This window comes from Ahaetulla prasina, chromosome 11 (genome assembly GCF_028640845.1).
Source record: "Ahaetulla prasina isolate Xishuangbanna chromosome 11, ASM2864084v1, whole genome shotgun sequence".
NCBI classification, from domain to species: domain Eukaryota; kingdom Metazoa; phylum Chordata; class Lepidosauria; order Squamata; family Colubridae; genus Ahaetulla; species Ahaetulla prasina.
The window spans coordinates 14,269,403-14,293,934 of record NC_080549.1 but is presented as its reverse complement, the minus strand read 5'-3'; the positions used below and the strand labels follow the sequence as shown (position 1 = coordinate 14,293,934).

At 43.5% G+C, this 24,532-nt stretch overlaps 1 protein-coding gene across 1 annotated transcript in view; it reads left to right on the top strand.

Moving 5' to 3' along the window:
- Positions 1-10,574: 10,574 nt before the first annotated feature.
- Positions 10,575-24,532, top strand: part of FAAH2 (fatty acid amide hydrolase 2) — a 30,517-nt gene continuing 16,559 nt past the window's right edge. Inside the window, exons 1-3 of the mRNA XM_058196563.1 lie at positions 10,575-11,025; positions 21,477-21,559; positions 22,849-22,985. Of these exons, the coding sequence (XP_058052546.1) occupies positions 10,801-11,025; positions 21,477-21,559; positions 22,849-22,985 (445 nt within the window). The 5' untranslated portion in view covers positions 10,575-10,800. The remainder of the gene's footprint in view (positions 11,026-21,476; positions 21,560-22,848; positions 22,986-24,532) is intronic.

The window sequence follows — 24,532 nt, the reverse complement described above, 5'->3', positions numbered from 1 at the left end:
ATAGATATAATTTTATGCAAACACACACATGGACAGACAGATATAAATATAAATATAAATTATATAGATATTGAAGGGAACATATATACTGAAATACTAGAATTAGGAATGTAAGGGAAGAGATATACCTGCATGATGTGAATATATGTTTCCTGTGACGCTGACATATATGTATTATGCCTTTGGAGCTGTAAGACAGAAATGCTGGCGTCCTGGAGTGTTGAGGTCACATTGAGTAAATTCCTGGATTGTTATTGGGACCTCATCCCGAAAGTGTCTGCAATTGTCAGGATATATCCCCCATCATTTAATCAGAGCCCATCATTTGATCTCTCCCCACCCCACTCTGCCTGAGAACGTGTATGTCATCCTCCAGGGGGCCAAATAGCCACATGTGAAAACAAAAGAGAATAATGGTGCCCATGAAGGGCCGTGATAGCTCAGGCTGGTAAGAAGCCTGTTATTAGAACACAGCAGCCTGCAATTACTGCAGGTTCAAGCCCGGCCCAAGGTTGACTCAGCCTTCCATCCTTTATAAGGTAGGTAAAATGAGGACCCAGATTGTTGGGGGGGCAATAAGTTGACTTTGTAAATATACAAATAGAATGAGACTATTGCCTTATACACTGTAAGCCGCCCTGAGTCTTCGGAGAAGGGCGGGATATAAATGTAAATAAAAAATAAAATAAAATTAAGAGGCACTATCCTATTTCAAGAGATACACAAACCAGATTCCGGGATATGCAGATGCCAGAGTTGAGGACTTATGACCTTTTTGGTATAAGAGGACATTGCTTTCTCTCATGAGTTTGTAGTTCCTTCCTTGCATGTATGTATCATCTTATGTGTTTGGAACGACTAACCATTTGAACCTGATCAGGATTAAATGCTATTTTACTCCAGCCTCTGTTTAAGTCTCTTGATTGGCAGTTATGAGCTTAGGCAGTTATGAGCTTAGTTATAAGCTTAGACATATTAATAAGTGAACCTTACAATATAAATATAGATATAGAATTATAATAATTCTATATGACAATTATTCTATATTCTATATAATCATTATAATTATTATAATTATAATATAATACATTATAAAATTTATATATTATAATGAGGAAGAGGAGGAGAAGGAGGTGGTGATGGTGAACCTTTGAGAATCAAGATTCAGCTTTTCTTTCCTGCTCTAATTTAGCTGAGAATCTTGTTTGGAAAATGAAGGGACAACACTGCCTGAACAAGCTTCCTAAACTCCTAAAGGGATATAAATTAACAACTTTATTGAAGAGCTAATACGTTTTTCCGTTTCCCTTATTTTTCCTTATTGGACTCTTCTGGTGGTGGTTTTAATCGAATGCAAGGCTTTGAAATTTTAGATCAGGCCAAATCAAAAGCGTCCACCCCAACACATTCCAGATAATGTCTTTAAAGCAGCGGTTCTCAACCTGTGGGTCGCGACCCCGTTGGGGGTCGAATGACGATTTGCCAGGGGTCGCCTAAGACCATCGGAAATATAGGAAGTATACTTGCGAGTCGAAGAATCGCGCTTCAATGGTTGACTCCACAAGCCAGCTGCAGGCTCTTCAAATCGCTAGCCGAATTCGGCTTCAGGAGCGATGAATTAAAAAAGAGAGAAATCTTTGCTCTGATGTCTCCCTCTCAAGCCAGCTGCAATCACTCCCAATCGCTAGCCTAATCTGGCTTCAGGCACTATAAACTTAATAGGGGAGGAATCTCCACTTTAATGCCTCCGTCCTCAAGGCAATCGCAAGCAGTTCAGATCGCTAGCTAATACGGCTTCAGGCGCGATAAATTAAAAAAAAAACAGTTTGCCGCTTTTTTCCCTTCTGTGGCTGCTGAGGCGCGCTGAGATCCTCAGGGGTTGCCACATCATGGGGAATTGTATTAAAGGGGTCGCAGCACTATAAAGGTTGAGAACCACTGCTTTAAAGTTTGTTTTGGGAAGAATTACAAGAGGATTGCTTTTCATTACTAGAAGTTGGTGTACCAAAGGTAGCAGGGAGAGCGGGATTAAAAATAATCATCGTCAAGAATGATTAAATACGATTGCAAAAATAATCTAGACAATTAAATGCAATACGAATGTGATACTAGCTAGTGCAGAGAAAGTTTGGCAGATCTGGTATGTTTACACGAATCGAAGTAAATAGTTTCATTTTCAGCAATGATTTGCAGAGCCCTCTAGAGGTCTTTAAGCAAAAGATCAATTCCTCCCCTGTTTTTGCTATGTAGGAAGTTAGCACCCATCACTCTCCTGGAAGAATGAAATATTCTAGGAAATATTAAAAAGGCAGAATATTATATTTCCCCGGATGAGAAATTGAGAAACATGTTTTTTTGGCAGAAAGCAGATTCCCTCTTAATAGCCCCCACCCTCCTCAATAGCCAATAGCAGATGTCAGCACTTAAAAGATAGCTAGGTCTATTCATAAGCAAATAACCTCACCCAAGATCCAACAAAGGTAGGATTAGCCCTCTACCCATCTAGCAACAGAACTCACCACACATGGCACCTGGGGAGATTACATCACCCAGCAAGATTCAACCAAGATCGGGACTTAAAAGACAACCTACAGAGTTACCCCTGCATGGCCCCATGGGAGTCTGACAACCAATCAGAATACAAGCTCAAATTCAAAGCCCAACAGGGGGTATAAATCTCTCTCTCTCACACACACACACCCGTGTGCTTTTTCACCCGGGTCCTAAAACCATGTGGCCCTGTTCACCATTAAACCATCTTTCCAAGCAGTCTCCATGTTTCCAATGTCTTTCTCCCCACTTGGACCTGAACCCGGATGGACATTTCCTCCAACAGCTTTTGGTTCTTTTTGGGGGACACAGTAGAATTAAGTGCTGAGTTTTCTACGCAGCGCATTCAATAAATCATGCATAATATTGAAATCCCTATTTGCTGTTTTTACAGCGGTATCCCTTTGACCGTGAAAGAGGGGAAGGGAAGATCGATATAGTTTTATCCCTGGTCGTTTGTTCACAAAATAACAAGAGTAATTAAGATGCCTCCACAATGAACACCTGTTAAGCAATCCATGATCTCTGCCTCCCACAGAGATGGCTAACACTTCCCAATGAGGATTTATGCAACACCTTAAGCTCAACCGTGAATTTAAAGTAGGCACAAATCTCTGTTAATCTTGATGGCTGTTTATTTCCTGGTTCCCAGGCAGCTTTATTTATTTATTTATTTATTTATTGAAAAAGTTTTAACAAACAAAAACATTTTTCCCCCTTTCCCCCCCCTCCCCCCACAAACCCCCTTTCCCTCCTCCCTTCACCCCCCCCCCCCCCGGCTTCCCGGGTCAATCACAAAGTATTGTTATACATAAACCAAACATAGAATAAAATTTTCCCTTCTAATCCAATTAACCTCATTCAAATCTTTTCATTTGCAGCTTTATTTTTTTTTATTTATTTATTTGTCACAACAGTATATATAAGCATAAGCATGAAAATAACTATATAATATATAAGCATATATATGAGCATAAGTATGTAATAACTATATTAATTGGATATAATGAAAGGAAACAATAGGACAGGAACGGTAGGCACGTTTGTGCTCTTATGTACACCCCTTATAGACCTCTTAGGAATGGGGTGAGGTCTATATTAGGCTACCTACGGTAGAAACTACTATGAGGGAGCCACAGTAAAAGAGATTGATTTTTTTCTTTGACCGGTATATGGTTATAAGCGGTGGTGGGATTCAGCCAGTTCGCACCACTTCGGGAGAACCGGTTGTTAGCTTTCTGAGCAGTCTGGCAAACTGGTTGTTGGAAGTAAGCATTAGGGCAGAGAATTGGTTGTTAAATTACTTGAATCCCACCGCTGGTTATAAGTGGATTTTTATTTCAACGATAAGGAACAGCGAAGTTCAAAAATACGTTACCGCCTATTAACAGAAAAGGGTTTTCTAATTTGGATAATCCTTGACTTGCGATTGGAATTGTTGACCTGGCTCAAAAACAAATATTGCAGCTTGCTAGATATAATGTAGTGGGGTGAACAGTATTTGCAGAGTAAAAACGGATCATCTTATTTGCTAGGCTCAGATTTCATGCTTGGAAAGATCTGGTGTGCCTCAGCAGCTTTCCTTCCCAGCCCGGTGCCCTTCAAAACCTTAAAACAGTTCCTTCTGATTTTTGTTTTCGGAGTTATCCCTCTCCAGCTAGAATGCTACCGTATTGTAGAATCTACTAAGCGAGGAGGATGTATGTAGGAAGAAGTCCACACAATGCTGCCATCAGGTGGCTGAGCATGACCAACCAAGCAAATAATGGGATCGAAGACATTCACGGGCTGTGCGAAAGTAAAATGAGCAGGGGTGGGGCTGCTGGGGGTTCGCAGGGGTTTGGGAGAACCTCTAGCTAAGATTCTGTGCTGTTCGGAGAACCCCCCCAAATCCCACTCCTCGCTGGCCTCGCCCACCCCACCCCGTCTCTCCCAGAAGTCCTCACGTGGCCTATTTTGGATGGAGGTACATGCAGGACGCGCCCGGAGGCTTAGGGAGAGTGAAAAATGGGCCTACTCGAAGTTCAGGAAGGCTGGAAACAGGCCTCCAGAACCTGGGGAGGCCGTTTTTGACCTCCTGGAAGCTAAAAGAAAGCCTCCGGAGCCAGGGGAGGACATAACCCCCCCACCCACCATGGTGCACGAGGCTGACTAGGCACGCCAGTTGGTGGGTTGCTCCCGGTTCCGTCCGGTTCTATAGAACCGGTAGTAAAACTGGTGGGAGGCTCCGCCCACCTGTCACGATGTCATCACAGGTCAGCTGCGCATGCACAGAAGCTTCTGCAGGAGCGAAGCGAGTGCATGCACATGCTCCCGCTCCAAACGGGTAGCAAAGATAAGTAGAACCCACCCCTGGGCCACGCCCACTATGGCCACACTCACCCAGCAACCAGGGAGAGAACCCCTTGCTAAAAATTTTGAAGCCCAGCCCTGAATATAAGTCCCACTCAGTATTACCTTTGAGGCCAGAGCAGTGTTTCTCAACCCTGCCAATTTTAAGATGTGTGGAGTTGAGGCTCTGGTGGCTCAATGGACTAAGTCTGTCTGTTATTAACACAGCTGCTTGCAATTACTGCAAGTTCAAGTCCCACCAGGCCCAAGGTTGACTCAGCCTTCCATCCTTTATAAAGGTAGGTAAAATGAGGACCCAGATTATTGGGGGCAATTAAGTTGACTTTGTATATAATATACAAATGGATGAAGACTGTTGCTTAACACAGGGGTGTCCAAAGTTTTTTTGGTGAGGGCCAAATACAGAAAAATAAGCAAAGGCCCGGGCACACCATTGAATGGGGGGGAGGGCTAATTTTTTTCGTACCAGTTCTGTGGGCGTGGCTTATTTTGGGGTGTGGCTGAGGAACTCTGGGAATTGAAGTCCACAAGTCTTAAAGAGACCAAGTTTGGACACCCCTGATCTTGGCTTTTGTTTTGTATTTGGTATGAACTTGAAACTCCCTTCATTATTCCCTGCCCAAGGGGTGGAGGCGCGAGGAGCCTCGCCAGGCGGCCCGAGGAAGGCGAGGGTAGAACTGCTGGGGTCGGGCAAGGCCAGCAGCCTCTTTCCCGCTCGCCGCCTCCTCCGCCCCCTCCCTTCATTATTCCCCGCCCATGGGGAGGAGCCGCGAGCCTCGCAGCGAACCACCGGGCAAGCACCGGGAGGCGGCCGAAAAGGGCCATATTCTATTATACTTTCAGAATTTGCTGCGGGCCAATAAAAACTGACCCACGGGCCGCAGTTGGCCCGCGGGCCGTAGTTTGGACACCCCTGGCTTAACACATTGTAAGGCGCCCTGAGTCTTCGGAGAAGGGCGGGATATAAATTCAAATAAAAAAAAAAAAACTTCCAGAATTCCCCAGCTAGCTAGCTAGCTAGTTTGCTTCCTTTCCTTCCTTCCTTCCTTTTATCCTTCCTCTCATCTTCCTTCCACCCTCCCTTCTTCCTTCCTTCCTTCCTTCCTTCCTTCCTTCCTTCCTTCCTTCCTTCCTTCCTTCCTTCCTTCCTTCCTTCCTTCTTTCCTTCCTCCCTCCCTCCCTCCCTCGTTATGCACCTTCACTCCAGTTGCCCTTCAGAGCAAAAGAGCCTCTGTGTCTTATGGTTGATACACAACAATCTTTCCACGTTATAGGAGGCCGGTAAAATAAAAATAAAAGAAGGAGTCCAATTGCACAACCAAATTTTATGAAAAGCCTGTGGTTTTATATGTAATGAACTACAATTCATTAAATCAGAAACAAATGTCGATGATGTAATGTTAATGAGGGAGGACAGGTTTCTACTTATGGTAAGTAAGATCAGAATTTGCTTGTTTGCTTATTTATTTATTTGAAATATTTGTATAAAGCTGCCCATCTTATAGCCAACTCTGGGCGGCTCCAAATCAAAAGGCTACAACAGCATAAAAGCCGTATTAAAACTATAAAAACTAAGCACATTAAAAAGAATTATAAATCTTTTCTATTCGATTTGTATTTTTTTTCACACGTTTCTTGCTTTTTGCTTCACGTTATTCTTTTTTTAATTCTTATTATAAATTTACAATATATTTGTTATAAAATATACTATATACACACAGACACACACACATATGTTGTTGTTGTTGTTAGTTGCAAAAAAATGTCCGACCCATCGTGACCCCATGGACAACGTTCCTCCAGGCCTTCCTGTCCATTTGGAGTCCATTTAAGCTCATGCCTACTACTTCAGTGACTCCATCCAGCCACCTCCTTCTCTGTTGTCCCCTTCTTCTTTTGCCCTCAATTGTTCCCAGCATTAGGCTCTTCTCCAGGGAGTCCTTCCTTCTCCTTAGGTAGCCAAAGTATTTGAGTTTTCTCTTCAGGATCTGGCCTTCTAAGGAGCAGTCAGGGTTGATCTCCTCTAGGACTAACCGGTTGGATCGACTTGCAGTCCAAGGGGTCTTCTCCAGCACCAGAGTTCAATTCTTTGACGCTCAGCCTTCCTTATAGCCCAACTGTCACAGCATTTCTCAACACCTAGAAAAGCTTTTCAGGACAGCTTATCAGTCATCAAACAGAAAGTCAAAGAGGCATGTCTTTTGCTGTTTGCATTTTGTAACTTTCTCTCGTGTGTGGCTATGATTGCCTGGAAAATCAAATACTCTATTTGCACAACATTTCTTAACTTATTTGGGTGGATATGTAAGATAAAGTTGGGGAGGAGCCAGGCTGGACTATGGTAGCAAAATATCAGTAATTAGGTAGCACTGTTCCCAACTTTTTTATGTGTTTGTACCAGGGGTGAAATGCTACTGGTTCGGACCGGTTATCCCGAACCGGTAGTAAAAAATGCTGCCGGTTCCGGCGAACCTATTTCCAACGATCAGCTGGGCGACGATCAGCTGTGACGCACGATTTATATTCGCTACAATCGTCCGATTTCCTGCTTTCTAGCTAATCTAAATCGCATGGCACAGTGGATTACCCCACCCCCCCTTCGCTGTTCTACTTACCTTCGCAGACTTGGACGGCTTCAAAATGTTCCTTTTTTAGCGCTGCACGAGCGTGCCTCAGGCGTGCATGCGTACTCAAAGTGTGCATTCGATAGCAGACTCACAGAACCGGTAGCAGACTTCAGAGGATTTCATCACTGGTTTGTACCTTTGAACCAGTTTTAATTTTTGGTAACTGCCTGGGATAAGATTTCAAAAGTGGTTTGCCATTGCTTCCATCTCAGGGCTGAGAGACAGAAACTGGCCGAAGGCCACCCGGCTGGCTTTGTAATAAGCCCAATTAAAACATTGATGAGACCTGGTGCTTTAACCATCTCACCAAACCAGCTTTCCAGGTGACCTGTTTTATTTTAAAGACTTTTAACATTTCCAAGAGCTGCAGCTGTCCAGAGCCACTATCCCAAAGCCAGCTGGCTGACCTTGGGCCGGTCTTTCTCGCTCAGCCCTGCGAAAGAGGCAATGGCAAACCACTTCTGAAATCTTGTCCAGGCAGTTTAATGTCTAATTTAATGAAAAGAATGCCAGCAGTGTTCCAATATCTCAGGAGCTGCCACAAAGAAGAGGGAGTCAAGCTATTCTCCAAAGTGCCTGACGGTAGGACAAGAAGCAATGGATAGAAACTAATTAAAGAGAGAAGCAACCTGGAATTAAGGAGAAACTTCCTGACAGTGAGAACAATTAACCAATGGAACAGCCTGACTCCAGAAGTTGGGGATGCTCCAACACTGGAGGTTTTTAAGAATAATAATAATAATAATAATAATAATAATAATAATAATAATAATAATAATAATAATAATAATAATAATTATTATTATTATTATTTAATTTGTATACCGCCCTTCTCCCGAAGGACTCAGGGCGGTGAACAGGCAGATAAAATAATACAATACATTACAATAAAAACACTATTTAAAAAACTTATTCAATAAAGCCTAAATTTAAAATACAATACAAAATATAAAATAAACCCCAATAAAATCCATGTTTAAAAACCCTATTAAGCCAGTCCTGCTCGGAAGAATAGATATGTTTTAAGCTCACGGCGAAAGGTCCGGAGGTCTGGAAGTTGTCGAAGTCCTGGGGGAAGCTCATTCCAGAGGGTAGGTGCCCCCATAGAGAAGGCTCTCCCCCTGGGGATCGCCAGCCTGCACTGTTTGGACCCTGAGGAGGCCCTCTCTATGAGAGCGTACTGGCCGGTGGGAGGCATGTGGTAATAGAAGGTGGTCCCGAAGATATCCCAGTCCTATGCCATGAGATTGGACAACCATTTGTCTGACAAGCTATAGGGCTTCCTTCCTGAGCAAGGTGTTGGAACTAGAAAGAAGGCCTCCAAAGTCCCTTTCATCTCTGTTATTCTGCTTTCTCAACTGTGGCCTTTAAGAAGAGAAGACTTCAACTCCCAGAATGTCCCAGCCAACTCTCCCTCAGTTGAATCCTGGGAGTTGAAACCCACCCCTCTTCAAGATGCGGCAGCTCAGAATCCACACTCGATGCGAGATGCCAGAAGGATCCTGGGATCTACCCCTGCTTTTGTATTGGTGTATTCTCTTATCCTTCTTTCTCAACCACGGGCCCTTTAAGAAGGGCCGACTTCAACTCTCAGAATACCCCAGCCAGGACTCTGGGCTGTTGAATCCTGTGAGTTGAAGTCCACCCCCTCTTAAAGATGCAGCTGCTCATATTCCCCAGGCTTGATAAGTGATGCTGGAGTCTACCTCGGCCTTTGTGTTGGTGTGTCTATGGAGATTCTCAGTCATCCAGGTCAGGGGTCTCCAACCTTGGCAACTTTAAGACTTGCGGACTTCAACTCCCAGAGTTGAAGGAGTTGAAGTCCACAAGTCTTAAAGTTGCCAAGGTTGGAGACCCCTGATCCAGCTCATGGTTGTCCCAAAGGGGCTTTTTTTTCAAGACTTTCTGATTTTTCTTTTGATTTTTGCTTCTCATCCAAGAAGCTTCTTCAGCTCTGACTGGATGGTGGGGAATGGAAGGATTTATACTCCTTGCAGACAGCTGGTCATTTGTATCCTTTTAGAGTTGAAGCACTTGGGGGTTTATCTGTGTCTTCAGGGTCACCTGAGTGGTGCAAATGGGTGTGGAGACTTCAACTCCCAGAATACCCCATTCCCAGTTGAATCCTGGGACTTGAAGTCCACCCCCCCACCCCTCTTAAAGAGGCAGCCGCTCAGAATCCCTGGGCTTGACTTGATGCCTAATGCTTGAGTTTATCCCTGCTTTTGTGTCGGTGCATTCTCGTATTCTTTTTCAACCGTGGGCCCTTTAAGAAGGGTGGACTTCAACTCCCAGCATGCCCTGTTCCCAGTTGAATCCTGGGACTTGAAGTCCATCCCCCACCCCTCTTAATAGAATAGAATAGAATAGAATAGAATAGAATAGAATAGAATAGAATAGAATAGAACTTTTATTGGCCAAGTGTGATTGGACACACAAAGAATTTGTCTTGGTGCATATGCTCTCAGTGTACATAAAAGAAAAGATACGTTCATCAAGGTACAACATTTACAACACAATTGATGGTCAATATATCAATATAAATCATAAGGATTGCCTTATGATTGCACTACTATTAATCTTCTCATAGTTCCCATCACCCATCTCTTTCCATTTATGACTGTATGACTATAACTTGTTGCTGGCAATCCTTATGATTTATATTGATATATTGACCATCAATTGTGTTGTAAATGTTGTACCTTGATGAAGGTATCTTTTCTTTTATGTACACTGAGAGCATCTGCACCAAGACAAATTCCTTGTGTGTCCAATCACACTTGGCCAATAAAAATTCTATTCTATTCTATTCTATTCTATTATGAATAAGGAGCTGCTCAGAATTCCCGATGCCTAATGCTGGAATCTCATCCCTGCCTTTGTATCCGTGTATTCTCGTATTCTACTTTTTCAACCGTGGCCCCTTTAAGAAGAACGGACTTCAACTCCCAGCATGCCCCGTTCCCAGTTGAATCCTGGGACTTGTAGTTCCCCCACCACCCCACCCCCGTCTCTTAAAGGGGCAGCCGCTCAGAATCCCCGCAGCTGGATTTCGATGCGCGATGCCGGCGTTTCTCCATCTGCCGGCCGGCGCTTCGCTTGCAAGGGTTAACCGGGTGCCAGCCTTCCGCGGAGGTGGCTCATCCCCGCCCTCCTTCTCCCCGCAGCTTCCCTGCCCGCCCTCCTGCCCTGCCCGCCGGGTTGCTCCTGGCTGGCTGGCTGGCTGGCTTTTGCTTCCCCAGCGGGTTTTTTTGCAGCAACGCCGGGCTCGATGGCTTTGACCCGCGCCGAGCGCTGCCTGGTGCAGGTGCTGCGCTGCTTCTCGCGCGCCTTCCTGGCGCTGCTCAGCCTGGCGCTGCGCGTCTCCGCCCTGCTGCCCTGGAAAGCCCCGGGAGCCCGAGGATCTCGCCCTGCGCGGCGCACCGTCCCGCCGCCCGGCCAGCCGCTGCTGCTCCTTTCCGCCGGGGAGCTGGCCAGGCGCATCCGCCGTAGGGAGGTAAGGGAGGGGAAGGAGAGCCCCTCCCCACACCCCACTCTTCCTCCAGGGGTCTCTGGGGGGAGGGGGAGGAGAGAGACATTGTTTCTTGATTGATTGATTTGCTAAGAGTTTTGCAAGCGGGGAAAGTCAAAGCGTGAGAAACAGGAAGAAGAAGAAGAAGAAAGAGCGACAAAGTTCAAGGAAAGAAAGAAAGAACGTGCGCGTTTTTGTTTTACATTTTATTTATTTATTTATTTTTATTTATTTATTTGTCACAACAGTATATATAAGCGTGAGCATGAAATAACTGTACGATATATAAGTAGATGTAGGTTTGCTAAGAGTTTTGCGAAGGGGGGAAAAGCCCCATTGGGAGGAACAAATGGGGGGGGGGGGAGAGAAGGAGGAGAAAGAAAGAGAGAGAGAGAGAGGGAGAAAAAGAAAGAAAGAAAGAAAGATAGAAACATAAAGACAGAGAAAGAAACAAACAAACAAGCAAACAGACAGAGAAAGAAAGAAAGAAAAAGAAAGAAAGAAAGAAAGAAAGAAGAAAACAAGCAAGCAAGCAAGCAGATGGGCGTCTTTATTTATGCTTCTGGGATTTTGCAAAAAGGAAAGTCAAAATGAAGGGGAAAGATAGGAAAAAGGAGAAAAGCAGAAGGAAAGAAAAAAAAAAGACTTTGTTTAGGTTTGCTAGGAGTTTTGCAAATGGGAAAACTCCAAAGGGGAAAGGTAGGGAGGAGGAGGAGGAGGAGGAGGAGAAGAAGAAATAATAATGAATGTGTGCCTTTATTCATCCCCTTGAAAGCTCTTTCAAGAGCCTCCTCCCACTCCTATTTCATCCATGGGCGGTAGGTTGGGGCTCAGACAGAATAGCACCCCCCCCCCAAGTGATCCTCCATGAATTTGAACTTGGAGGTCGCATTCTCCCCTGCTTCCCTATGCCCCATCTCGGTTGGAAAGAAGAAAAGAGGGTGTGCTTATTCTATTTATTTATTTGCTGCCGTTATTGTTTTTAGCTGAACAATTTACTGCGTTCTGGAGGGTTTATTGCAGACGGTCCTCTTTGAGCCGGACTACATCACTTGGCAAGCAGGTTTAGTGGCGACCAGAGAGGAGATCCAATAGTGTTTTTGAGTAATGCCTTTTGCCCAGCCCGGATAGGTCACCAAGCAGTGATCCCACTTGCAATCGGCCACTTCCAAATGGCCCCACAATGTACTGGGGTGCCTGAAAATTGGCTAAAGACGGCCACGAGACAAGAGAGTTTAAATGTTCGTATTAAATAATAATATTTCTGCCTCCCACTCTACATCTGGAATCAATGAATGGAGGTCTACATTAAACCCAAATCCATGAGGATACATTTAACTAGGACTTTTATCTTTCATTCTTTTTTTTTTTCCTTTCCTTTTTTCTTTTTAAAAACCTCCCTCTAAATAAAAATCCCTAATCTGGGATTAAAAAGAAAAGATCCCCCGTTTTTTATAAATTAAGAGATTTTCCAATCCTGAAGAGATAAGAGAGACTGAGCGAGTCTCAAAAACCTCCTCAGGAAATCCTGCCATAAATATAGATGGTGGCGTATTTGTGTTGATTTCTCTCCCCCCCCCCCCAAAGTTTGCATGTTTGTCTGTTTATTAAATTTATATGCTGGCCACCTCACCAATACGGCAAATCTGGGCTCTGAGATTCTTTTTATAAATTTTGACTTCTGTGTTGTTGTTGTTGTTGTTGTTGTTGTTGTTGTTGTTGTTGTTGTTGTTGTTGTTATTATTATTATTATTATTATTTGCCTTTAGAGGGATGTTGTACATGTTTATGGAAGTCTTATTTTTTATATCTTGATCCTCCTATCTGCAATAGCATTCTCTCCCCTGAAATATTCTCTCCTATTTTTAATATTGATTGAAAATTGCCATGAAGTACCGAGGAGTTTTTGGTGCTCTGTGAGCTTGGTTGTTGTCTTGCAGACGTTTCATTACCAAACTAGATAACGTCATCAGTGCTAGGACAGATGACATTACCTAGTTGAGTGACAAAACTTCTGCAGGAAAACAACTAAGCTCAGAGTACCAAGGACTCTTCATTTCAACCCTGAGCTACAAATATTCTCCTTTATCTCTAACTTGTTCTTAGTTGCGAAGTTAATTGCAAAGTTGTCCGACCCATCGCGATCCCATGGACAACATTCCTCCAGGCCTTCCTGTCCTCTACCATCTTCTGGAATCCATTTAAGGTCACGCCAACTGCTTCAGTGACTCCATCCAGCCACCTCCTTCTCTGCCGTCCCCTTCTTTTTTTGCCCTCAATCGTTCTTAGCATTAGGCTCTTCTCCAGTGAGTCCTTCCTTCTCCTTAGGTGGCCAGAGGATTTGAGTTTCATCTTCAGGATCTGGCCTTCTAAAGAGCAGTCAGGGTTGATCTCCTCTAGGACCGACCGGTTGGATCGCCTTGCAGTCCAAGGGACTCGCAGGAGTCTTCTCCAGCACCAGAGTTCAAAGGCCTCAATTCTTTGATGCTCAGCCTTCCTTATGGTCCAACTTTCACAGCCATACATTGCAACTGAGAAAAACAGAGCCTTGACTATACACACTTTTGTTGGGAGGGTGATGTCTCTGCTCTTTAGTATACTGTCTAGATTTACCATAGCTTTCCTCCCCAGGAGCAACGTCTTTTAATTTCTTGGCTCCAATCCCCTTCTGCGGTGATCTTGGAGCCCAGGAAAATAAAATCTGTCACTACCTCCATTTCTTCCCCATCTATTTGCCAGGAATTGAGAGGGCCGGATGCCATGATCTGAGTTTTTTTAATGTTGAGTTTCAAGCCAACTTTTGCACGCTCCTCCTTCACCTGCATCAAGAGGCTCTATAGTTCCTCTTCACTTTCTGCCATTAAGACTGGTATCATCTGCATATCTGAGGTTGCTGATATTTCTCCCGGCAATCTTAATTCCAACTTTTGATTCATCTCTATCTTATAATACTATAACAAACTAAAATTAAAAAAAACCCAGAAAAACAGGAAAAAAAAAAAACAAAGTTAAGGAATATATTTATGACTTCTGACCTTCTTCTTAACATACCATTCTTATTCTCCCTCCTCCCTCTCACATATTTTAGAAATCTCTTTGCCCTTTATTTTCTTTAGTCCTCGGCTTTCTTAGCCTTCCAATACATAAAACTTCAATTAATTTTTTCCCCCTTTCTTTTAGCAAAAATTCCATATAGGACATCTGGAATTTAAAAAAAAACAACAGCCGTTGTTTGTTCTCTGATGCACAGGTCAGTTTTCCCAATCCTGTCAGATCAGGGGTCTGCAAACTTGGTTCTTTTAAGACTTGTGGACTTCAACTCCCAGAGTTGAACTCTGGGAGTTGAAATCCACAAGTCTTAAAAGAGCCAAGTTTGCAGACCCCTGTGTCAGATCCACCTGAAATGCTCTCTAGATGAGAAGTGGGCAACTCTGGCATCTTTACAACGGTGGACTTCAACTCCCAGAATTGCTGGACTCGGGAATTCTGGGGGTTGAAGTCCACAGGTCGTAAAGGTGCCATAGTTAACCTGCTGTTGCTCGAGAGTGGTGTTCTAAAGGACAGCTACACATCTGGAGAATGACCTAAAGCAATGGAGTTAATTCTTTGCCTTGAACCCCCACAAACCTCTCCCTCTAAAACTTTAGTTTCTGGCCTTGGGCTGAAAAAAATATCTGATTTTGCATAACTGTCAGAGGAGAAAGGCAGTGGTGAAGTTGCAACCAGAAACAACACTGTCCTAGTCTAACTTAGGGACGCGGTGGCTCAGTGGCTAAGACCCTGAGCTTATCGATCAGAAAGGTCGGGCAGTTCAGTGGTTCGAATCCCTAGTGCCGCGTAACGGGGTGAGCTCCTGTTATTTGTCCCAGCTTCTGCCAACCTAGCAGTTCAAAAGCAGGTAAAAAATGCAAGTAGAAAAAATAGGGACCACCTTTGGTGGGAAGGGAACAGCGTTCCGTGCGCCTTTGGCATTGAGTCATGCCAGCCACATGACCACGGAGACATCTTCGGACAGCGCTGACTCTTCGGCTTTGAAACGGAGATGAGCACCGCCCCCTAGAGTCGGGAACGACTAGCACATATGTGCGAGGGGAAATTGCTTTCTTCATTTCCGCGTGGGGAAACAGGGAATACAAATGCCTTACAAAGGGCTCCTAATGTAAGTTTCCCCCGCTGATAAGAAGGCCAAGCTCAAAATGCTTAGCTTCCTTTACAGAAAATACCTGAGTTGGGGAGGGAAACAAACATTCTGCATTCTAAAAATAAGATAGCGCTATTCTAATCCTGCTGAGGTTTGGTTTCTGGAAATTGAATCTTGGGGTTAAGGAATTTAAGTTGATCTCTTTTTCTAGTCTGTGAAGCATTACAAGGAAGGTAACGAGGCGTTCGTGTCAATAGCATCTTAAAATCCAGGTGGGATTTTAATTTACGGGAGCCTGCAAGCTTATAAGGAAGATTATAGTTTGCAAGAAGTTTTCCTAGTGGCAAAACTCATTACTATTGAGACTAACCAAGGGATCAAGATGTGGGACTTAAATCTTCTATTCCTCCCCCCGCCCCCGCTTCCACACGCACAGACTTTTTTTTTTTAATTGAAAAAGTTTAAAAAAAAACAAAGACATTTTCGCCCCTTTTTCCCCCCCTCCCTCCCAAAAAAACCTCCTTCCCCCCTCTCTTCCCCCCCCCCCCCGGCTTCCCAGGTCAATCACAAGGTATTGTTATACATAAACCAAACATAGAATAAAATTTTCCCTTCCAATCCAATTAACCTCATCCAAAGCTTTTCATCTCCCAACCCCCTCCCCATTAAATAAAATAACTTTCTAATTATTCAAAGGCAATCTGATATCTCTTAATCTGATATCTGTTTTGTATATAATCAATCCATTTTTTCCATTCAATTAAATATCTTTCCTGCGTATTGTCTTTTAAAAAAGCTGAGATTTTAGCCATCTCAGCCAAATTAATGACTTTCAGTATCCATTCTTCTATTGTAGGTATCTCTTCTTTCTTCCAGTATTGTCCAATCAACAGTCTTGCTGCTGTTATTAAGTTCAGAATCAGTTTAGTCTCAATCCCTGTACAATCCGTTATGATTCCCAAAAGGAAAAATTGTGGCAGGAACTTTATCTTCTTCTTCAATACGCACAGACTTTTTAAAATAAATATTCTGTCCCTCACAGGTTTTATTATTATTATTATTATTATTATTATTATAAAATAAATATTCTGTCCCTCACAGGTTTTATTTTACCTTATACAGGTAGTCCTCGACATACGACCCCAATGGAGCTCAACGTTTCTGTTGGTTAAGTGAGACGTTTGCTGAGTGAGCTTTGCCCCATTGTGCGAGCTCTCTTGCCGCAGTTGTTAAGTGAATCGCTGCGTTTGGTAAGTTACTGACACGGTTGTTAAGCAAATCCGGCTTCCCTGTTGACTTGGCTTGCCAGGAGGTCACAAGAGGGGATCACGTGACCTTGGGACACAGCAACGGTCATAGATATGAACCACTTGGTCTGAATTGTGATCATGTGATCATGGATGCGGTCGTAAGTGTGAAAAATGGTCCTAAATCACTTTTTCCTGTGCCGTTGTAACTTGGAATAGTCACTGAACAAACTGTTGTAAGCCGAGAACTGCCTATTGTGGCCCGCCAGCGGTCAATGGAGCTGGTGGCAGATTCGGACAGTGAGGAGGTTGGGGAGAAACATGGGCGAGTCCTGGAGTCTGGGGAAGGCTCTGTTGAGGCTCTGCGTCAGAGGCAGAGAGAGGGCCAGGTCGCATGCCAGCTGTCAGCAGCCTTTGGAGTCAGTGAGGCAGACGAAGAGCTGGAGCCTGTTCCCAGTGTGCGCATGCGCAGAATTGGCAGACGAAGGGAACAGCTAAAGAACAAGGGTCGACTAGGGAGTAAGGCCACAGGTGGACGATGAATGGCCCCTCCCAGAGGGAATAAAAGAGGACTGAAAGGCGAGTGGAGTTTGCAGGAGACAATTAGTTTGTCTGATTGGTTCGTGACTCTCCGAGTCTCCTTGCCAAGTTTTGAAGATATCGGGCCTGTCAGCTCCCCAAGCCAGAGAAGGTCTGTGACTGTAAATTCTCCCTTGAAAGACTTTGCTGAAGGTGAATGAGAAGAATTCACTAGTTCGTTTAATAAATGAGGTTTTGTCGGGATCAGCTTCGTGCCTTTTGGGGAAGCCTAGATCAGAACGCTGCCTGTATAGGTGTCGACAGACAACCCTCTGGGGTTTGGCTCACCTTATTCCGCCATAAACCACGAGCAAAGACTTTGAGCTACCTAATTTAATTTACATTAATTTAATTCATTTAATTTAATTTACATGCGTAGGTTTGTAAACACCAGGCATAAATTTTCTGAAATTACTAAGTCAAGATTCCTAAGCGTTTTCCTGGGTGCGCTTCCTGTCGCCTCCGAACGCTGCGTTTCCAGTTTGGTGTTTCATTAAACAGATTATCCTTTGTTTATTTAGGGAAGCCTGGAAAACTATAAACAACAATTTGGCTATGATTGGCCTGATTTTTCAGGGAGACTTGTGGCACGTTTGCGTTACCTAAAATAATGTTGAGTCCTTACTAATTTACTTGGAGTGTTTTCCGTTCGAGGGCATTTTACATCAGCTGGGTGAAAAAGAATGAAACCGGATTGTAAATGGTGTGGCCTTTTCTCCTCTTTAAACATGCTGGAAGCAGGGGTGAAATGTAAAATTTGTTACTACCGGTTCTGGGGGCGTGGCTTGGTGGGGGGATGGTAATGTGACTAGGTGGGCATGGCCAACTTTTTTTTTTTAACTTTTAAAAGCATTTTTTCTACAACCCCTTCGGCTGAAAAAAAATGCTTTTAAAGGGTTCTGACGATCCCAGCTGAGTTGCCTGATCGTCGGAGGATTTTCTTTTCTTTTAAAAGCATTTTTTTTTTGGCCTTTAAAAGAAAAAAAAAGCTTCTGACGATCAGGCAACTCAGCTGGGATCATCAGAAGAGCCTTTTAAAAGCATTTTTTCTACAACCTCTTTGGTCGAAGAGGTTTTAAAAGCCTCTGACGATCCCAGCTGAGCCGCGTGATCATCAGAGGCTTTTTTTTTTTACTTTTAAAAGCATTTTTTTGGCCGAAGAAAAAATGCTTTTTAAAGTAAAAAAAAAAACCCTTCTGATGATTGCGTGGCTCAGCTGGGCTGGGAGGGCGGGGGGCAGAGATTTTTGCTACCGGTCCTCCGAACCACTCGCCGCCATCGCTACTGGATCGGGCGATCCGGTCTGAACCGGAAGCATTTCACCCCTGGCTGGAAGGTCCAAACCTTTGCCCCTACATCAAAACAGGTAATCCTTGATTTACAACAGTTCATTTAGTGACCATTCGACGTTACGACAGCACTGAAAAAATGTGACTTAGGACTGTTTTCCACTGTTGTAGCCTTTGTAGCCTCCCCATGATCGTGTCATCAAAATTCAGGTGCTTGGCAACCGGTTCATACTTATTGACCATTACTGTATGCCAAGGTCGCATTTTGCAACCTTTGGATGAGCAAAGTCAGTGCGGGAAACCCGATTCACTTAACTGTGTTACTAACTCAAAAACGTCCGCGATTTGCTTAACAACGGTGGCATGAAAGATCCTAAAATGGGACAAAACTCAGCTGAACAAATGTCTTACTGAACAACAGAGATTTTGGGCTCAATTGTGGTCGTAAGTTGAGGACTTACCTATATTCCACTGATTTATTTAGCAATTTTTCCAATAGCTTCTTACCCCAAGGAGCAGGAAAACGCAATCTCTAATCCTAGGCTAGTCAATCTAGTCTAATCCTAGGCTTAGTGAATCCTAAATTGCATCAACAGAGGGATCAAGGGAGGTGCTAATACCACTCTACAAAGCCTTAGTAAGGCCACACCTAGAGTACTGCATCCAGTTTTGGTCACCACCCTATAAAAAAGATGTTGAAAACTCTAGAAAAAGTGCAGAGAAGAGCAACCAGGTTGATTAGGGGACCGGAGACTAAAACATACAATGAACGGTTACAGGAACTGGGCATGGCTAGTCTAGTGAAGAGAAGGACCAGGGGAGACAGGATAGCTGTCTTCCAATATTTGAGGGGCTGCCACAGAGAGGAGGGGGTCAAGCTATTTTCCAAAGTACCTGAAGGCCAGATAAGGAATAATGGATGGAAACTAATCAAGGAGAGTTTTAACCTGAAATAAGGAGGTATTTTCTGACAGTGAGAACCCATGGAACAGAAGTTGCCTTCAGAAGTTGTGGAATCTTCATCACTGGAAGCTTTGAAGAAGAGACTGGATTGCCATCTGTCAGAAATGGTGTAGGGTCTCCTGCCTGAGCGGGGGGTTGGACTAGATGACCTATAAGGTCCCTTCCAACTCTGTTGATCTTATCTCTAACCATTGATAAAACCTATTCCACGTTAAATAGTGTTCTGTGTCTCCTTTATCTTTTGTTTTCAATGCCAATCTAGCCATCTCTGCACAATCCAATATTTTCCGGATTATATTTTCAAATGGTGGGGTGTTCTCATTTTTTCAATATTGTGCAAATACAATTCTCACTGCTGTCAATATACGTAACATTTAATACATAGTCCCTTTGTCATAACTGTCTGGTATTATACCTAAATTGCATCAGTCCAAACTGGAGGCGGACTAAGCTGCTGTTGAACATGGATTGCCAGAGCACTATCATATGTCTGGCAACCCTTTTACGGCTAAATAGAAGCTACAAGGTGTCCTTCAACCAGGTCTGCATCCTTCCTCACTTTGTATTCCATCTTCTTCCAGGATGTATCCTGGAATTAACCTAATCTTAACCTAATCTTCAAAGCTTTTTCTCCGGTAATATTGTACTGCAAATTAGGGCATACAAAGCCTTTGCTAGACCAATTCGCGAATACAGCTCATCTGTCTGGAACCTGCACTGCATATCGGACATTAATACAATTCAGCGAGTCCAGAGGTATTTCATGAGAAAAGTCCTCCACTCCTCTGCTCTCAACAGAATCCCTTATGCCACCAGGCTTGAAATTTTGGGCTTGGACAATCTAAAACTACACCACCTTCGATCTGACCTAAGCGTAGGACACAAAATTATCTGCTACAACGACTACTTCAGCTTCAACCGCAATAATACATGAGCACACAATAGATGCAAACTCAAGGTAAACTGCTCCAAACTTGATTGCAGAAAATACGACTAGCAACAGAGTGGTCAATTCCTGGAATGCACTACCTGTGGTTTCATCCCCAAACCCCCATAACTTTAATCTTAGACTGTCTACTGTTGACCTCACCCCATTCCTAAGAGGTCCCTAAGGGGGCCTGCATAAGCGCACCGCCGTGCCTGCCGTCCCTGTCCTACTGTCCCCATTTATTCGTATCCATTTCCTGTATTCATAATCATTTATTTATTTATTTATTTTGTCAAATACATATTAAATAATATATATAAGTATAAGCATGAATTGAATACATAAAACGAATACAATTAAAGGGAACATTAGGACAGGGACGGTAGGCACGCTGGTGCTCTTATGCACGCCCCTTACAGACCTCTTATTTTTATTTATTTATTTATTTATTTATTTATTTTTCATATTTATATACCGCCCTATCTCCCTAGGGACTCAGGGCGGTTCACAGGCAATTAAAAATACATATAAATACAAACTAAAATGACAATTAAAAAACTTATTCTATAGCCGAATTATTAAAAAACAGTATAAATACTAAAAAACCCATTTAAAACCAGTAAATTTAAAATCTAATCCAGTCCCGCGCAGATGAATAAGTGTGTTTTAAGCTCGCGACGAAAGGTTCGGAGGTCCGGAAGTTGACGAAGTCCTGGAGGGAGTTCGTTCCAGAGGGTGGGAGCCCCCACAGAGAAGGCCCTTCCCCTGGGTGTCGCCAGATGACATTGCCTAGCTGACAGCACCCTGAGGAGTCCCTCTCTGTGAGAGCGCACGGGTCGGTGAGAGGTATTCGGTAGCAGTAGGCGGTCCCGTAAATAGCCCGGCCCTATGCCATGGAGCTCTTAGGAATGGGGTGAGGTCAATAGTAGATAGTCTTTGGTTAAAGATTTTGGGAAGAGACCACGGAGTCAGGTAGTGCATTCCAGGCATTAACAACTCTATTCCTGAAGTCATATTTTCTGCAATCGAGATTGGAGCGGTTCACTTTAGGTTTGAATCTATTGTGTGCTCATGTATCATGTTTATACTTATATCTGTTATCTAATACATGCTTGGCAAAATAAACAAATCAAATAAATAAATGCTGAGCTGCTCGATGTAGATTGGGGAACCAGAAAGTCATCTTTAGAGACCAAAAACTAGCGTCCTGGTTGCCAATGATTGGTACTTGCTGTAAAACCCAGCCAGGAAATAATTGATATAATTAAAATTTGTTCTCATCCCTGCAGTTGAAGTGCATTGATCTTCTTGAAGCCTACATTGAGAGGATCAAGCAGGTGAACCCACTCATCAATGCGATTGTTAAAGACAGGTAAGCCGGGAAAACTTTGACTTTCTGTCCAACAGGTTCTGGGTTATTATCTGGGGAGTTATTCTGGATTATTATCTTATTATCTGGGTTATTATCTTATTATCTGGTTATTATCTTATTATTTGGGGAGGTAAAAGCAGGCAGGTATGGCTTGCTGGAGGAAGCTCTTCCCTGTTTCAAATTCTTGCTGTTGTTTTCCTCCCGCCTCTATTGGGGCTGTGCCTTGAGAATTCTTCCAAACATCATCTTCTAGGGATTTGCTACACAGGCCTAGCAAAAGTAATTTTTTTTTGGCAACCTTTTCCCCTTCCAAGCCTTTTTCTCACCATTTCTCTGACCTTGTACATCCTGAATTCAAGATAAGAAGATAGGACAAAGGGAGGAGGAAGGCTTCGTTGGGATAAGAACATCCTGCTCAGCAATTTTGATCTGAAGCATCTCACAGTCGGAACAGCCTTCCTTTTAAAGAAGGCTATATTTACTTCAATTTCTCAATGCCTTGACCCAATTTTTTTTCCTGCAGTCTTGTTTGTAGACAGAGCAGGGTTTCCATATCTGGGTTGTAGAATTCCACAGTTTATTAGGGAGGGAGGGAGGAAAGAGTTTAGCTATTAGCTGACATCTTGGGGTTGTTCAGATTTTTTTCCCCACCAACTCTGATTTGATAGGAAAACAGGGATTAAAAAGGTGGAAGAGTTGTGAGAAAGCCTATTAAGATGGTTGTCCAACCTCTTCTTAAAAACTTCCAGTGTTGGAGCATTTACAACTTCTGGAGGCAAGTTGTTCCACCGATTAATTGTTCTAACTGTCAGGAAATTTCTCCTTAGTTCTAAGTTTCTTCTCTCCTTGATGAGTTTCCACCCATTGCTTCTTGTCCTGCCCTCAGGTGCTTTGGAGAATAGCTTGACTCCCTCTTCTTTGGGGTAGCCCCTGAGATATTGGAAGACTGCTGTCATGTCACCCCTAGTCCTTCTTTTCATTAAACTAGACATACCCACTTCCTGCAACCGTTCTTCATATATTTTAGCTTCCAGTCCCCTAATCATCTTTGTTGCTCTTCTCTGCGCTCTTTCTAGTGTCTCCACATCTTTTTTACATCGTGGCGACCAAAACTGGATGCAGTGTTCCAAGTGTGGCCTTTTTGTCATTAAACTAGATGTACCCAATTCCAGCAACTGTTCTTTATATGTTTTCACCTCCAGTCCCCTAAAACATCAGCTAGAGAGCTGGGTTGTGTTTTTTTGTGTTTTTTTTTTACCTCCCTGCTCTTTGCTTACCCATTTGCTCAGGTTTGAGGCTGCCCTGCAGGAGGCAAAGGTTGTTGATCAGCTGCTGTCTGACGGACAAGAAGATGAAGAATCACTCCAGAAAAAATTCCCCTTGCTGGGCGTTCCTGTCACTGTCAAAGAAGCCTTTGCGTTATATGGTGCGTAGCTGGATTTTGGGTTGTTTCTTTCCATTGTTTTTCAACCAGTCTTCAGTCTAAGATGTGGTGGAATGCAGTCCAGAATTGCAAGGGTGTGTGTCGGTGTCTGTGTGTCTGTGTGTCTGTGTGTCTTTTCCAGGGAGCAAAGCAGTAATGGGTACCACTATCGGTTTGGAACTGTGAGCGTGTGTGTGCATGCTTTCCTCATGTGTGGCAATTCTGCGCATGCGCAGAACCTTCTGTGCATGCACAGAATGTCAGTGATGACGTCCGTGCGGGTGGATGGAGCCTCCTACCACCGCCACTGCCGGTTCGCACGAACCGGTGTGAACCGCTTAGAAACCCACCACTGCAGCAAAGAGACAGCAAAGTTTGGATATTTTTTTTATTTTTTGTTTTGTTTTATATCACATATTCTATTTCTATGTTGAAAAGTATGTTTTCTAGGTGTCCAAAGTGTTAACATATAAACATCATCATAATCATTATAATCATATGTAAATATATAAACATATATGCGATAATATCAATTGTTATTGAAAGTATACTATCTTCCATTACAGTATCGTTTATATAACCCTCAAAATATTTACTCATCGGTTTGTCTTTCTCATGTAGTCCATATTTCACATAAATCCACTCCTCTAACCTCAGCATCTGTCAATTTTTTTTTTTGATTATGATATTATCTATAAGTTTGGAATTTTGGGTATGGAGAAGAAGGGCAAGGGGCAGACCCTCCTTAGCAGTTCAAGGGATATATCGAATAAATTTTTCTGATCTAGGCTTCCCAAAAGCATGAAGCATAGTAACTTAATACTCCTTGTCCCAACAAAAACTCCTTTTTATTAAGTTACTATGAATTCCTCTCATTCACACCCAGCAAAGTCTTTCAAGGGAGAATTTACAGTCACAGACCTTCTCTGGCTTGGAGAGCTGCCAGGTCGATATCTTCAAATCTTGACAAAGAGTCTCGGAGAGTCATGAACCAACCATCTCCTGCAAACTCCACTCCCTTTCGCTCCTCTTTTATTCCCTCTGGGAGGGGCCATTCACCGTCTACCTGTGGCCTTACTCCCAAGTCAACCCTTGTTCTTTAGCTATTCCCTTCATCTGGCAACTCTGCGCATGCACACACTGGGAACAGGCTCCAGCTGTTTGTCTGCCTCACTGATGTCTGATTCTGAAGGCAGCTGACAACTGGTATTCGGCCCTGGCCCCCTCTCTGCCTCTGACGCAGAGCCCTCATCAGAGCCTTCCCCAGACTCCAGGACTGGCCGATGTTCCTCCCCAACCTCTTCACTGTCCGAATCTGTTGCCATTTCTGCTGGCTGCTGGCAGGCCACAACATAAATTTGCTGTTAAATGCTCTCAAATCTGCAATATTTTTGTCTATAGGAAAGCGTAATTAAAAAAAGAAACAACTGCACAATTCCCTTGTGTACGTCGTTATCACATAAGTGTATCCTTCATTGCGATGCCACTGTGCAGTTTCAAGAGCCATGTTGCCCTTTGAAGAACCGTCTTGTTGGTCCTTTCCCCACTTT